We start from the raw sequence: 13,389 nt of genomic DNA, 5'->3' as shown, positions 1-13,389 counted from the left end.
GTTAGATCAAAAATTCCTAAAAGGAAAATATTGATGGATAATAAGTGCTAGTTTTGCCAGTCATACCATCATCACATGCTAAGTTTTAAAGTATTTGAAAGCTAATTGGGCTGCAGCATCCCTGAGTTTATATCTCCATAATCATAAGGGTCGGGTTGCAAATAGATTGGAGTAACTTTAATCCAGCCCACAACAAAAATGCTCCATTATGTAACACCAAAAGGCATTAAACAATCTCTTTGAAGCCGACAAGCAGACTGATGTTTGAAGTAGGCTAATAGGAGCAAGCATAATCATCATACAATTACACCTTAATTTCTTGCTGGTAAAAGTTAGCATTGCATACAGAAAGGATGCTCTTTTGATATTAGAATTGAGCAGAAATAGGTTTACTTTGCTGCCATAGCCAATCTGGGAATGCATTCCAAACTGCTGACACCAGGAGGCCTGCTTTTAGTTCCCACTGGTACTGGAAAGGGCAGCAAGCAAGTACCAGAAACAGCTTGAGAGCCTGCTCACCATCCTCAGTAGCTTGGTGAGGCTGACCTCTGGCTATTAAGTGACTGCTCCAGGGAAAACCACAATCAGTGAATTTTTCCCACATTTTGCAGGTTTCTGACACAGATTGGAGCCTGACGCTGGGGTTCAGAAGCCCGCAGGGAAAATCTTGTTCCAGGTCTGAAAAATGGATAGTTTCTATTCCATAACACTGATGTGCACAGCGCAAAAATAGCACCTTGAAAAGAAAAAATGACTTTCATAAATGAATCTGTAGCTAATGTCATTGCAAACATATATTTCCACCAGAAGAATCACTGGATAAACAATGGAGAGAAAGCGTTCCCTACCTCCGGACGCTGAGGCGACTTGTAAATTATTAATTCAGCATGGAATAATTCTCAAAGTTGGAATTGTCCTGGTCTGCATGGTTCAACGGCGCTCCCCACACCGCACCCCCCCCCCCACCCCCCTCCCACCCCCTCTACTGGCCTGTCCCCAGCCTAAGTGTAAGTGCTCACTTTGGCTTCCACAGTCCTTTCACTAGTATAAGCTTGTTGTTGATAAACTCTAATATGTCTACAATTATTCTGAATACAATAGATATAGTATGTTTTAAATAACGGAGTGCAGATAGACACTGAACTTTTTTTTAAACTGTTCTACTGTCATATTTTTATAAATACACAAACATATATACTATTTTCATATCTGCGCTGTGTGAACAAGTGATAAAACTGCAGTAGCTTGTACAAGAATACATCTTGATCATCACTTCCAGATAACTGAACATCTTCAAAGGGAAAAATTTAAGCATCAGCAGTTGCTTTCATTGTCCGATTATTTGCTTGATGAAATATGTGAAGGTTTTGTTTTGACCTCGAACATTAAGTTACCAGAACTTGAGCATCTTTTCTCGGTTGACACTTCAATGCAGTACTGAGAGGATGCTGCATTGGTAAAGTTCAGATGAGATATCAGCCCTGTTTCCCTCCCAGTTGAATGTATGAGATCACAAGGCACTATGTTAAGAACAGCAAGAGAGTCCTCCTGGTGTCCTGGATAATATTTATCCCTCAAATAGATACCACTAAAAGCAGATTGTCTGGTATTTGTTTCATTGTTGTTTATTGAGTCGTGCTGTGCATAGTTTGTACCTGCACTTCAAGTGTGAGTAATTCTCTGTGTAATGCTTTGCAAACATTCTGAAGAGTTGAAAGAAACATTCTTTCTCCTATTATCAAGCACCAGCTTTATGAGGTTGAGACAGTACATCAATAGGACACAAAACAATGCTTCTTCGGTGAAGTCAAAGAACCTGGATTTTTGTAAGGGTTTGCGGACATTTTGGTTAATGGCCATATCACAAACTTTAAATTGGGTGCAGGAACCAATGTTACAGTCCTATCAGACAAAGAAGCATGGCTGAAAGGCCTCAGGATATGAACAACAGGCACACTACTTTATGGGCTTAGTGGAATCCGCCTTAAAGGCATAGATATGGTTCTGGAACACTAAAGTATGGCAGCAAACAAATCATTGAGCTGATGTATATAATCCATAACTAATCTTTTTCTTTCTTGTGCAGAGATTTCTGTACAGTCCTGAATTGCTGGAAGACTGCAGAAGGCGTCAAAACAACCACAGTCATAAATTATACAGAACTGCAAATTCTTGAGAGCTCCAATAAGAAAGAGTCTTTCAACTGGGATTTCAGCTCTGAATTGTCTTCTCTCTTTGCAGAGCAGATGTGTCCACTTGCGTCAAAGATAACAGAAGCCCCTCATTGGTCAGATCAGTCAAGAGCTCAGATGGTTGATGGCAGTCAAGAGAGGAACAGCAACGAGAAGGGCCTCACCCTCTGGCTCCGATGCTAATTTGAGGAAATAAAACCTGAGATCACAGAGCAGGCGCTGCAATTCCAGTGCCATAAATGATGCTGGAACTGAGTAGCGGCCATCCACTGACAGAACCACACCACATGCCCAAATACTTTGTGAGTTTTCTACCAAGTTACACCCTTAGAACAAGAAGAGCCACTTGCCCTTTGGTTTTCCTTAGCATCAAAGAATGTTGGCTAGGGAGTATAATGAGGAGGCTAGATGCTGCTGTAGGTTTTGCACTCTTGCTGAAGTTTCAATCTATTTTTGAAGTATTGCATTCATAGATGTTACAGAGAAAACTATTAAGATCTATCGTGCCTGACAGGAAGGTTCCTCTCAGGTCATCCCACAAATACATGAAGACTAAATTAAAGATTTTCAAATAGAGATTCCCATTCTAGGTCATTCCTGTTGCTGCATACTAATTTAAAAAGAAACATTTTTTTCTATAATGATAATGGTTTTTCTTTTGGCAGCTGTTACTGGACAGGTTTTGGTATTTGCCTGAGTTTACCAAGCATATACTGATAATTGTAGTTGGTTCCTCACACAGGAATGTCTTAATACCAATGCATGAAGTAGAAGATAATGGTTATCCTAGAAGGTGATAAACTCACTCGGAATTCCAAAGGGCATGACAATCTCTTTTTAATTTTACAGTGCTGATGAACTTAAATCGATGCTGCAAGAATTTCACAAGGTAGTGTGAAGTTTCCAAATTTATAATTCAAATATTATCTCTATTGTTTGCAAAAGTACATATTCATTTCCTGGTGGCAAACAAACATATAAATTTACCACCAAAGTAATCAGTTTGCAATAGCCTTTCAAAAATAAATAAAATGAAACAATTTGAGTCTAGGAATACTAAGATAAACTAGATTAACACTTAGTATATGACATGATGCAGAAGGGAAAGAATTAAGATTCCTGGGGAGTTAGGACCACTTCAGGAGTGGGAGGAAACTCTTCAAGATAGATGAGGTGAGCTGGGACCAATATCTGTGCAAGGAGGTTAAGAAGTGCTAGGGCAAGGTTTCAAGTTGTTTGTCAGGGGGATTGGCACCAACATGAAACATTAGAAAGGAGAAACAAGGTACATAGAGGACTAGGGATGCAAATCATAGAATCACAGAATGGTTACTGCACAACAAGGGTGACTCAATTAGTTCCTACTCCCCGGCCTTCTCTCTACAGCCCAGTAAATCTTTTCTCTTCAGATATTTATCCAATTCTCTTTTGAAAGCCACAAATGAATCTGACTTCATGACACTCTGATAAATGGGTCCCAAGGTAAAGTATGAAATGAGACACAAATTATTTTCCTGATGGATTCTTTATTTACAATGCATTATATTACATGTGTTTGCCTTCTACCTACCAATCCACTATCCCAGCAGTCTCCCTTTATAAGTACAGAATTAAGCAATGCTCTTCATCAATGTATCTTATAATTATTATTCAATTAACCCTAACTACCTGCTGTGTAAAAAAAGATTTTCCTCTTGTCACCTCTGGTTCAATAGCCAATCAATTTAAATCAATGTCCTCTGCTTCTTTGTCCATCTGCCAGTGAGAACAGTTTATCCCTACTTACTCTGTCCAGATCCTTCATGATATTGAAAATCTCCATCAAATTTATTTTCAATCTTTTTGTTTTCTAAGGAGAACCACAGCTTCTCCAATCTATCCTCACAACCATTTTTCCTGGAACTATTCTCCTAAACTTTTTCTGTATTTACTCCAGGGACTTTTCATCCTTCTTAAAGTATAATGCATTACAATTGGATATAATGCTCTGTTAAGGCCAATTTAATTTCTTTTTACGAAGGTTTATCATAGCCTCCTTGCTTTTGAGGACCAACCTCTATCTACAAACCCCAGAATCCCGTAAATCTTATTAAACAGTTTCTGAGTCTTTCATACCACCTTCAACACTTTGTGCGCACATATCTCCAGGACGCTATGTTCCTGTATCCTCTATTTTGTTTTGCCTTTTCTTAATCTTCTTACCAAAACTTCACACCTTCCAAAGCAGCAGGATGACACAGTGGTTAGCACTGCTGTCTCTCTGCACCTGGGTTTGACTCCTGGCTTGGTTCACTATCTGTGTGGAGCCTGCACGTTCTCCCCATGTCTGTGTGGGTTTCCTCCAGGTGCTCTGGTTTCTTCCAAAAGACATGCTGGTCCAGTGCATTGGCCAAACTAAATTCTCTTCAGTGTATCCAAACAGGTGCTGGAGTGTGGCAATTGGGGCATTTTCACAGTAACTTTATTGCAGTGTTAATGTAAGCCTACTTATGACAGTAATAAATAAACTAATTTTATTTGATGTGTTTGTCCATTCCACTAACCCGTCTGTGCCCTCTTGAAGTCTATCACTATCCTCCTCACAGTTCACAATTCTGTGTCAACTGCAAATTTTGAAATGTTGCCCTACACACCCAAATCATGTCATCAATATTGATCAAGAAAAAACTATGGTTCTAATATCAGCTCCTAGGTAATCTCTCTATGTACCTCCCTCCAGTCTACAGCAGCATCTGACAAATCCCCAGCATCTGTCTAAATCCTAGCATTCGAAAAGAGAGCTGCAGAGACATGATGGTTATGATTTGGCAAAATTGCCTAATTCTGGAACAATACCAGCAGGTTGGAAGTTATCAAATGTAACATCGCTATTCAAGAAGGAGAGATAAAAAAAAGGTTGGTTAATCTGACCTCAGTCATCAGGAAAGTGTTGGAATCTATTATTAAGCAAGTTTTAATAATGCACTTAGAAGAGTATAGTATGATTATAATGAGTCAACATAGTTTTATGCAAGAGCCTCTTTGCAGTCCATGCACAACACATCAACCACATTACTACCCATACGATTTCCTGATCCAACAGTTTTTTGAAAATTCCAACCCTGAACTTTGGTCATATGTTGTCATTTTGGACTATACTTTTATCACTTAACATCAGTTTAGTTCTACCTTTTATCTGTACTCAAGCACTCTGCATCAAAAAGCAGAGACATATTCAAAATGAAGGAGTAAAGGTTCTACTCACCCGAAGCATTGGCCCATTCTGAAAAACGTGGGGCTCATCACACACCACGCAGTACTCATTAAGGATCGGTATCCGCTGCTCTGCATACTCAATGGTCTGCACAAAATAAAAGTACAAGAACTATGAAAAACCAAGAGACAGGCTAATAGATGAAGCAAAGATGCTGATGAGCTTTTTACCTGTACGAGAAACCCATGCTCCCTTGACACTAGTGTTCTCGCATTATAGCCAGACTAATGGAAAAAAGGAAAGAAAAAAGAACATTAGACATAACAATCACAAATGATGGGCATAATTTGTCCACCAATTTCTTTCCCCTCCCCCCCCCCAACCCCCCCACCCCCGAAGATACCAAGGAATATCAATGAATCTTCCTCACTTTTTTTTATTTGTTCATGGCATGTGGGCCACCACTTATTGCCCAATTCTGAGAACATTTAAGAGTCAACCACCTTGCTGGGGATCTAGAGTCACACTTAGTCCAGACCAGGTAAGAATGACAGACTTCCTTTCCTAAAGCACATTGGTGAACCAGATGGATTTTATGACAATTGGCAATGGTTTCATGTCATCATTGGACTCTTTTGTAAATTCTAGAATTCAAATTTCACCATCTGCCATGGTGGGATTCAAACCCTGGTCCTCAGAGCATTACCTCAGGTCGCTGGATTATTAATCCAGCGACAATACCATCACACCACTGCCTCCTCTATCATGACTAAAGGAACAATGTGATCATGTTTAAAGGTGTGTCGTTACTTGGAATAGCCAGGTAGAACCTAGTACAACTGGAACCAACACATTAGATGTTATATCATGTTCACACCAACACATCACCATAGCAGCCAAAGCACCAATCTTTCAGTGTGTAGTTGGGAGCGCATTTGGGCATATGGGGTGGGAGTAGCAATGGAAATTTTTGGGCGTTGCCAAGTATGCTGAACGTTTGTCCTATTCATAACAAAATAACTATAGTCAGGTAAATAAAAGCAAATCACTGCCAATGCTGGAATCTGAAACAAAAACGAAAATGCTAGAAAAACTCAGGATGGGTCATGAAGCCTGCACCCTGACAACACTGGTACAAATTTTGTGCGTGTCTCAGCATTCAAGAATTTGGCCTGAAACGCACTATTGGATTCAATGTACACTTGTCTGCTGAAAACAGCAGTAATTCCTGTTATGAGCCTAAATAAGCTTTAGGGTCCAAAGTGAATAGAAATTAATAGCAGAAGGATTGATTGTTCCTTTTCAATTAGCACTTTAACCTCTTGACTGAAGGATTTAAGCATAAAGGTGTACTTCTCTTTTCAGCCAACCTAGGTTTTAGGTGCTGACCCTGACTGGAATGGACACTCCTGTTCTTCTGAGTTCTCGGGAAATTGGAACAAACGTTTTTTCAAATTTGTAAGATATAACAGATTGAATAGTCACTCATCTCACTGCTGCTTGTTTCCTGATGCCGGCACAGAATTTCTGCAATGTTGTCTACATCAATTTGTATAGATATATGTCATAATAGCAGGCCATTTGACCCAGCTGGTCCAGGGTACTCTTTATGCCCCATATGACCAGCCACCCACCCTCTTCATTTAACCAGCATATCCTTCCACCAATCAAATCAGAGCATTCATCTCAGAGCTATGCTGGAATATTGCATCGTTAAGTGAAGTGTGACATGCACAATCTTCTGATTCAAAGGCATTAAAACCAATCCAGCCACCAATGGAGCCAGCTGACACTACTGAACATTAGTGTCCTGGTGCTGACCTGTTACCACTGGCGAGAAAGGGAAATTTAGGTCTATACTACTTCCAAATGTCTTAACATTCTACAGTGATGTTTCTCCCAATGGATTTTTCACTGGGGCACGTTCAACATATTTCTAATTCAAAATTACTGTGTCAGCACACAAGATTACTTCCCAAAATAACAACTTTCCAGCCGTTCATTCTCCGGTCCTGCTAGCAGTGCACCCCCGCCGACAGGTTTCCTGCTGTTGTGGGAGCGACGTCAGCAGGAATTCCCATCAACAGTGGTGGGACCAGAGAATCCCACCGCTAGCAAACAATTTGCCACCTCCTGTCAGTGGGAAACATGTGGCTGGGCTGGGAGGCTGGAGAATCTTGCCCGTAATCTTTATGGTGTGGTTTCCCCTCTCCCAATGGTAATCAAGGAGATCTCCTGATGCCAGTACAATGCTAAGCAGCCAATCACATTGGTATATTTACACACATCAAGGCAGAAATCAAAAGGAATTGGTATCCTTTAGCTTTAATTTAAATTTTCAACAGGTGAAAGAAATTATTCTTGGATTAAGACAAATGCTAAAAAAAAAAGCAAGCTTTCTTTTAAAAAAACGTGTAACTTTTTAAATATGTGGAATTTTTATATGTGTGGAAATGCTAGTATAATGGAGAAATCTGACATGCAAAAGTATGAAGTGAGCTCCTCACGCTCACTGAGTGTGTTTGGTCGTCATTATGAACTTGGTACATTATGAAAAGTCCATTTATACCTCATTCAACAACAGACTTAAGTGTGGAAGCTGTCCACAATTCAAAGATTTTTCAGTGATTACTGTCTCAGGGTGTCTCACGTGTGCATGAACTGGAGAGGCATAGAATCATAGACAGTAACTTCTGGATTTCTGCTTTATTCTGTTCATGTGTGAAGACCAGAAGATGCTGTCAGTTTCAATGGAGCAAAGATGGCAAACGCTGATAGTTTCACCATCATTATCTTTGCAAAATCCAGACCAATATCACAGAATGAGAGCATGGAATATTTGCCATGGATTCTGCAGATTGACGTCAGAAGTGATGTTAGTAACGAGCATGCTAACAAAATTGTCTGTTCATTTTAGATCTCTTAATAGCTTATGCTGGTGATGAAAATGAACCATAGTCCTGAATAACTAATGCCCCATATGAAAAGACACAGATGCAATTGAAAAAGAATTGCTATCCTATTTCAAAAACAGTGGCTTTCTTTCCTCTCATGTTAGAAATTTCTGTGTGCCCTGTGCTCAGAGTCTGGATTGTCCAGACCAATACTGAGCGGGTGATAAAGATGATGCTTTCGTCTCTCAGTCAGCATTTTGCTCACAGCAGTGAACAAGTGCCCCTGCAGAGTTAGCAAGAATTTGCAGTGGTGCTGGCTGTGTGCGCAGCATTTTTACGCAGTGGTATCTGTGAGAACAGCCAACAAAGATTCTGTCGTAGATAGAGATAATGCACAGTGCAGTAAAATCCCTACAATGCAGAAGGAGGCCAGAGCAACCAGAGGAAAACCACACAGACACAGGGAAAACGTGCAAACTCCACATCGACAGTCACCCGAGGCCAGAATCGAACCTGGACCCCTGACACTGTGAGGCAACAGTGCTAACCATTGCGCCACCGTGCTGCCCTACTTGCCCATATGGTCACTGTGAGAAATACAATGGTTTAGATGCAACAGAGTTCAACGTGAGAAAGTGCGAGGTCAGAGAAAGTCAAATTGAATTTTGTTTTAAATAGTGAGAGAATAAGAACTGTGGAGGTGTCAAGGGATTTGTTCCCAAATTAGTGATGGCTTTTTCTTTGAATTAATTCTTGGGGATACAGATGTGACTAACAAGGCTAGCATTTATTATCCATCCTTGGTTAGCCTCAAAAAGGTGGAGGTGGACCATTTTGAAATGCAACTGAATGGCTAGGCCACTTCTAAGTTCAATTCTCTTGTCGGCTGAGGTTATTCATGAAGGCCCCATCTTCTCAATTTTGCCCCTCGCCTGAGGTCTGGTGATTGTCAGGTTCTCAGTCCACCCTCCCCCTCAAAGGGTAGAGCAGTCTATGGTCATCTGGGATGATGGCAACTTTATCTTTATCTGAAGGGCAATGAAGAGTCAACCATATGAGACCAGTGAGAGTTTGGGGGAAATTTTAAAATAAAAATGAACTGATATTGCAAATAGAAATTAATAAGTACTATCAGATAGCTATTACAGAGACATGGCTATAGGATAACATAGATTGGGACAGATTTAAGGTTAAAGTTTATTTATTAATGTCACAAGTAGTTACATTAATACTGCAATGAAGTTACTGTGAAAATCCCGTGGTCGCCACACCTGTGCGGGTACACTGAGGGAGAATCTAGCATGGCCAATGCATCTAAACAGCATGTCTTTTGGACTGTGTGAGGAAACCAGAGCACCCAGAGGAAATCCACACAGACATAGGGGGAACGTGTAGACTTCACACAGGTGACACAAGCCAGGAATCAAACCTGGGTCCATGGTGCTGTGAGGCAGCAGTGCTAACAATTGTGCCACCATGGTGTCTATTTCTAATCAGTAAGGAAATCAAGGATTTAGGAGATAAGGTGGGAAAATAGAGTTGAGGATTATAATACCAGATCAGTCATGATCTCATTGAATGGTAGAGAAGATTGTATGGGCCGAGTGGCCTATTCTGCTCCTGAGTCTTATGGTCATATGGGAACTGAATATTGAAGGGAATGTGACTTTTAGGAAGGACAGGAAGTTAAGAAAAGGTGGAGGTGGTTTTGTTAATTAATGATGATATTAGCATATTGGAGAGGATTGACCTAAATTCAGGAAGCCAGGATGCAGAAACAGTTTGGGCTAAGATGAGAAATGATAAAGGCAAGAAATCCTTTGTGGGAGTGGTGTGCAGGCCCCTAGTTGTAACTACACAGTAGGACAGAGTATGAAAGAAGAGATAATGGGAACTTGTCAGAAAGGTACTGCAATAATCCTGTGGGGTTGTAATCTACATAGCATCCCTTTGTTATAGAAAGAGACCATTCGGCCCATTGAGTCTGCCCCAGCTCTCCGAAACAGCATCTTATCCGGGCCCACCCTGTCCTATCCTGTAACCCATTTACCTTAGCTAATCCACCCAACCTACACATCTTTGAACACTAAAGGACAATTTAGCATGGCCAATCCATCTAACTGTGCATCTTGTACTGTCGGGGGAAACCAGAGCACCTGCAGGAAACCTGTGCAGATACACATAAAACATACAAACTCTATACAGACAATAACTCACGGCCATAATCAAACCTGGGTCCCTGGCACTGTGAGGCAGCAGTGCTAACCACTGTGCCGACTGGAAAATCAGAACGGCAATGGTAGCCTATATGAGGAATTGATAATGCTTTTGGGACCGTTTCTTAGAACAGCACATTCTGGAGCTAACTAGACAGCAGATTACTAAACCTGGTATTGTACAATGAGGTAGAATTAATTTGTAATTCTGTGGTGAAGACATCCCTAGGCAACAGAGATGCTCATATGATTGAATTTTACATTCAGTTTGAGGGAGAGAGCAGTGCGTCCCTATTTTAAACTTAAGTAAATGCAATTATGAGGGCATGAAAGTGGAGCTAGCTAAAGTGAACCAGTGAGTGTGCTTTAGGGACAAAAGAATAAAGGTTCAGTGGCAGACATTTGAAGGGATATTTCAGAATACACAAAATAGACACATTCCAATGAGAAAGAAAAATTCCAAGGGAGGACTTGTCATTTGTGGTTAACTAAATAAATTAAAGACAGTATTAAACTTAAAGAAAGAGCACGTATTTGTGCAAAGATGACTGACAGGTCACAATATTGGGAATAATATAAAGAATATTAAGGGATGTCATAAAGATTGATAAGAATGGAAAAACAAGGGTATGAGCGAAAGTTAGCCAGTAATATAAAAATGCATCTGGGGAATTGATGATTGAAAGAGGGAATGGTAGCAAATTAATTTTGCATAAAGAGGACACAAATAACATCCCAGAAATAACTACAAATCTGGAAATGGGAGGGAAGAATTCAGGAAAATTACAATCAACAGGTAAGCGGTAGTGAGTAAATTGTTGGGTCTACAGGCTGAAAAGTCCCCAGGCCTGAATGGACTTCACCCTAAGGTCTTGAAAGAAGTGGCTAATGAAATACTTGTGGCATTGATTTTAATTTTCAAAATTTCCTAGATTCAGGCAAGGTTCCATTAGATTGGAAAGTAGCAAATGGAACTATTTTATTCAGAAAGGGAGGGAGGTAGAAAGCAGAAAGCTACAGGCCAGTTAGCCAAACATCTGTCACAGGGAAAATGTTAGAAGCCAATATGAAAAACACTATAGCAGGGCACTTGGAAGAATTCAAGGCAATCAGGCAGAGTTAACAAGTTTGTGAAAGGGAAATCAAGTCTAATCAATTTATTCAAGTTCTTTGAAGGAGTCACATGTGCTGAGAATGAAGGGGAACCAGTGGATACACAGTATTTAGATTTCCAGAAGGCATTTGTTAAGGTAATTGTGTAAAATAAAAGCTCATGGTGTAGGAGGTAACCTGTAGATATGGACTGAAGATTGGGTAGCTATAGGAAACAGAGAGTTGCCATAAATGGGACTTTCTCTGTTTGGCAGTGTGTGACAAGTGGCATACCACAGTGATCACTCCTGGAGCCTCAACTTTTTATAATTGATATGCATGACTTGAATGAAGGAATTGAAGGTAAGATTGCTAATTTTGCTGATGACACAAAAATAGATAAGAAAGTAAACTGTGAAGAGAACATATGGAACGTACAAAGGGATATAGGCTTATTGAATGGACAAACATCTGGCAAATGGAGTATAATATTGGCAAATGTGAAATTGTCCACCTTCAAAGAATCCCTACAGTGCAGAAGGAGGCCATTCAGCTCATAGGATCTGTACTGACTCTCATTCAGAGCATCTTACCCAGGCCCTATCCTCATAAACCCACATATTTACCCCACTAATCTACCAAACCTCAACATCTTAAAACACTAAGGGACAATTTAGCATAGCTAATCCATCTAACCTACACATCTTTGGACTGTGGGAGAAAATCAAAACACCAGGAGGAAACACATACACATTAGGGGACAATGTTCACACCCCACACAGACAGTCAGCCAAGGTCAGAATCGAAGCCGGGTCCCTGGTGCTGTAAGGCAGTGCTAGCCACTGTGCCACCCACAGCAGGAAAAATAAAGAAGCTTATTATCTAAATCATGTGAGCTTGCAGAACACTGAGGTGTAAATGGATCTGGATGTCCTGGTGCATGAATCATAAAAGGCTAGTATCCAGGTACAGCAAGTAATTAGTAAAGCTAAAAGAATGTTATTGCTTTTTGTGAGGGGAACTGATCATTAAAATATGGAGATTATACTTCAGCAGTACAAGGGATTCATTGGTGAGAACATATCTGGAGTATTGTAGGAAGTATTCAATCTCCTTCTTTCAGGATATAGGAGCAGTTCAGAGAAGGTCTACTAGACTAATACCAGGAATGGAAGGGTTGTCTTGTGAGGAAAGATTTGTATGCACTAGAGTTTAAAAGTGTAACAGGCGACTCGATTGAAACTCAGTGCTTATTAACTGGCTGGATGTGAAGATGTTGTTCCTCTTGTGGGAGGATCCAGAACTAGGGGCCGCTGTTTCAAACTAAGGGGTCACTTATTGAAGATGGAGATAAAGAGAGCTTTTTTCTCTCAGAGGACCATAAAACTCAGGAACTCTCTTCCTCAACAGGCAGTGGAAGCAGAACCTTTGAATATTTTTAGGGCAGAGCTAGATAGATTCTTGATTAATAAGGGGATGAAAGGTTATCGGGGTAGGAAGGAATGTGGGGTTGAGGTTACAATTAGATCAGCCATGATCTTATTGAGTAGCAGAGCAGGCTCGAGAATGGCCTTTTCCTGCTCTCAATTTGTATGTTTGTAAAAACGTTGGAAGTACTTAAGTATGGGTTGGAGGGGTGTTAAAGTTCAAGAAATCTGTTTTGCAACCCAATCCACTTCCAATCCATTCATTTTTGGTTTTAACTGATTCCTGAAGTTGGGTAAACAGCCAAGGAGGCAGGTTGGAACTCTGAATCAAGTTTAGTCTTTCGGACTGTGGGAGGAAACCTGGAGCACCCGGAG

At 40.5% G+C, this 13,389-nt stretch overlaps 1 protein-coding gene across 1 annotated transcript in view; it reads right to left on the bottom strand.

The window, feature by feature from the left end:
- Nucleotides 1–13,389, bottom strand: part of parp8 (poly (ADP-ribose) polymerase family, member 8) — a 377,525-nt gene that overhangs the window by 77,505 nt on the left and 286,631 nt on the right. The window contains exons 13-14 of the mRNA XM_080185528.1: nt 5,616–5,669; nt 5,437–5,532 (exon numbers count right to left, since the gene is read on the bottom strand). Coding sequence (XP_080041654.1) covers nt 5,437–5,532; nt 5,616–5,669 — 150 coding nt within the window. The remainder of the gene's footprint in view (nt 1–5,436; nt 5,533–5,615; nt 5,670–13,389) is intronic.

Source organism: Carcharhinus amblyrhynchos, chromosome 1 (genome assembly GCF_965287045.1).
Source record: "Carcharhinus amblyrhynchos chromosome 1, sCarAmb.v2.hapA, whole genome shotgun sequence".
NCBI classification, from domain to species: domain Eukaryota; kingdom Metazoa; phylum Chordata; class Chondrichthyes; order Carcharhiniformes; family Carcharhinidae; genus Carcharhinus; species Carcharhinus amblyrhynchos.
This window is presented reverse-complemented; position numbering and strand designations above follow the sequence as displayed.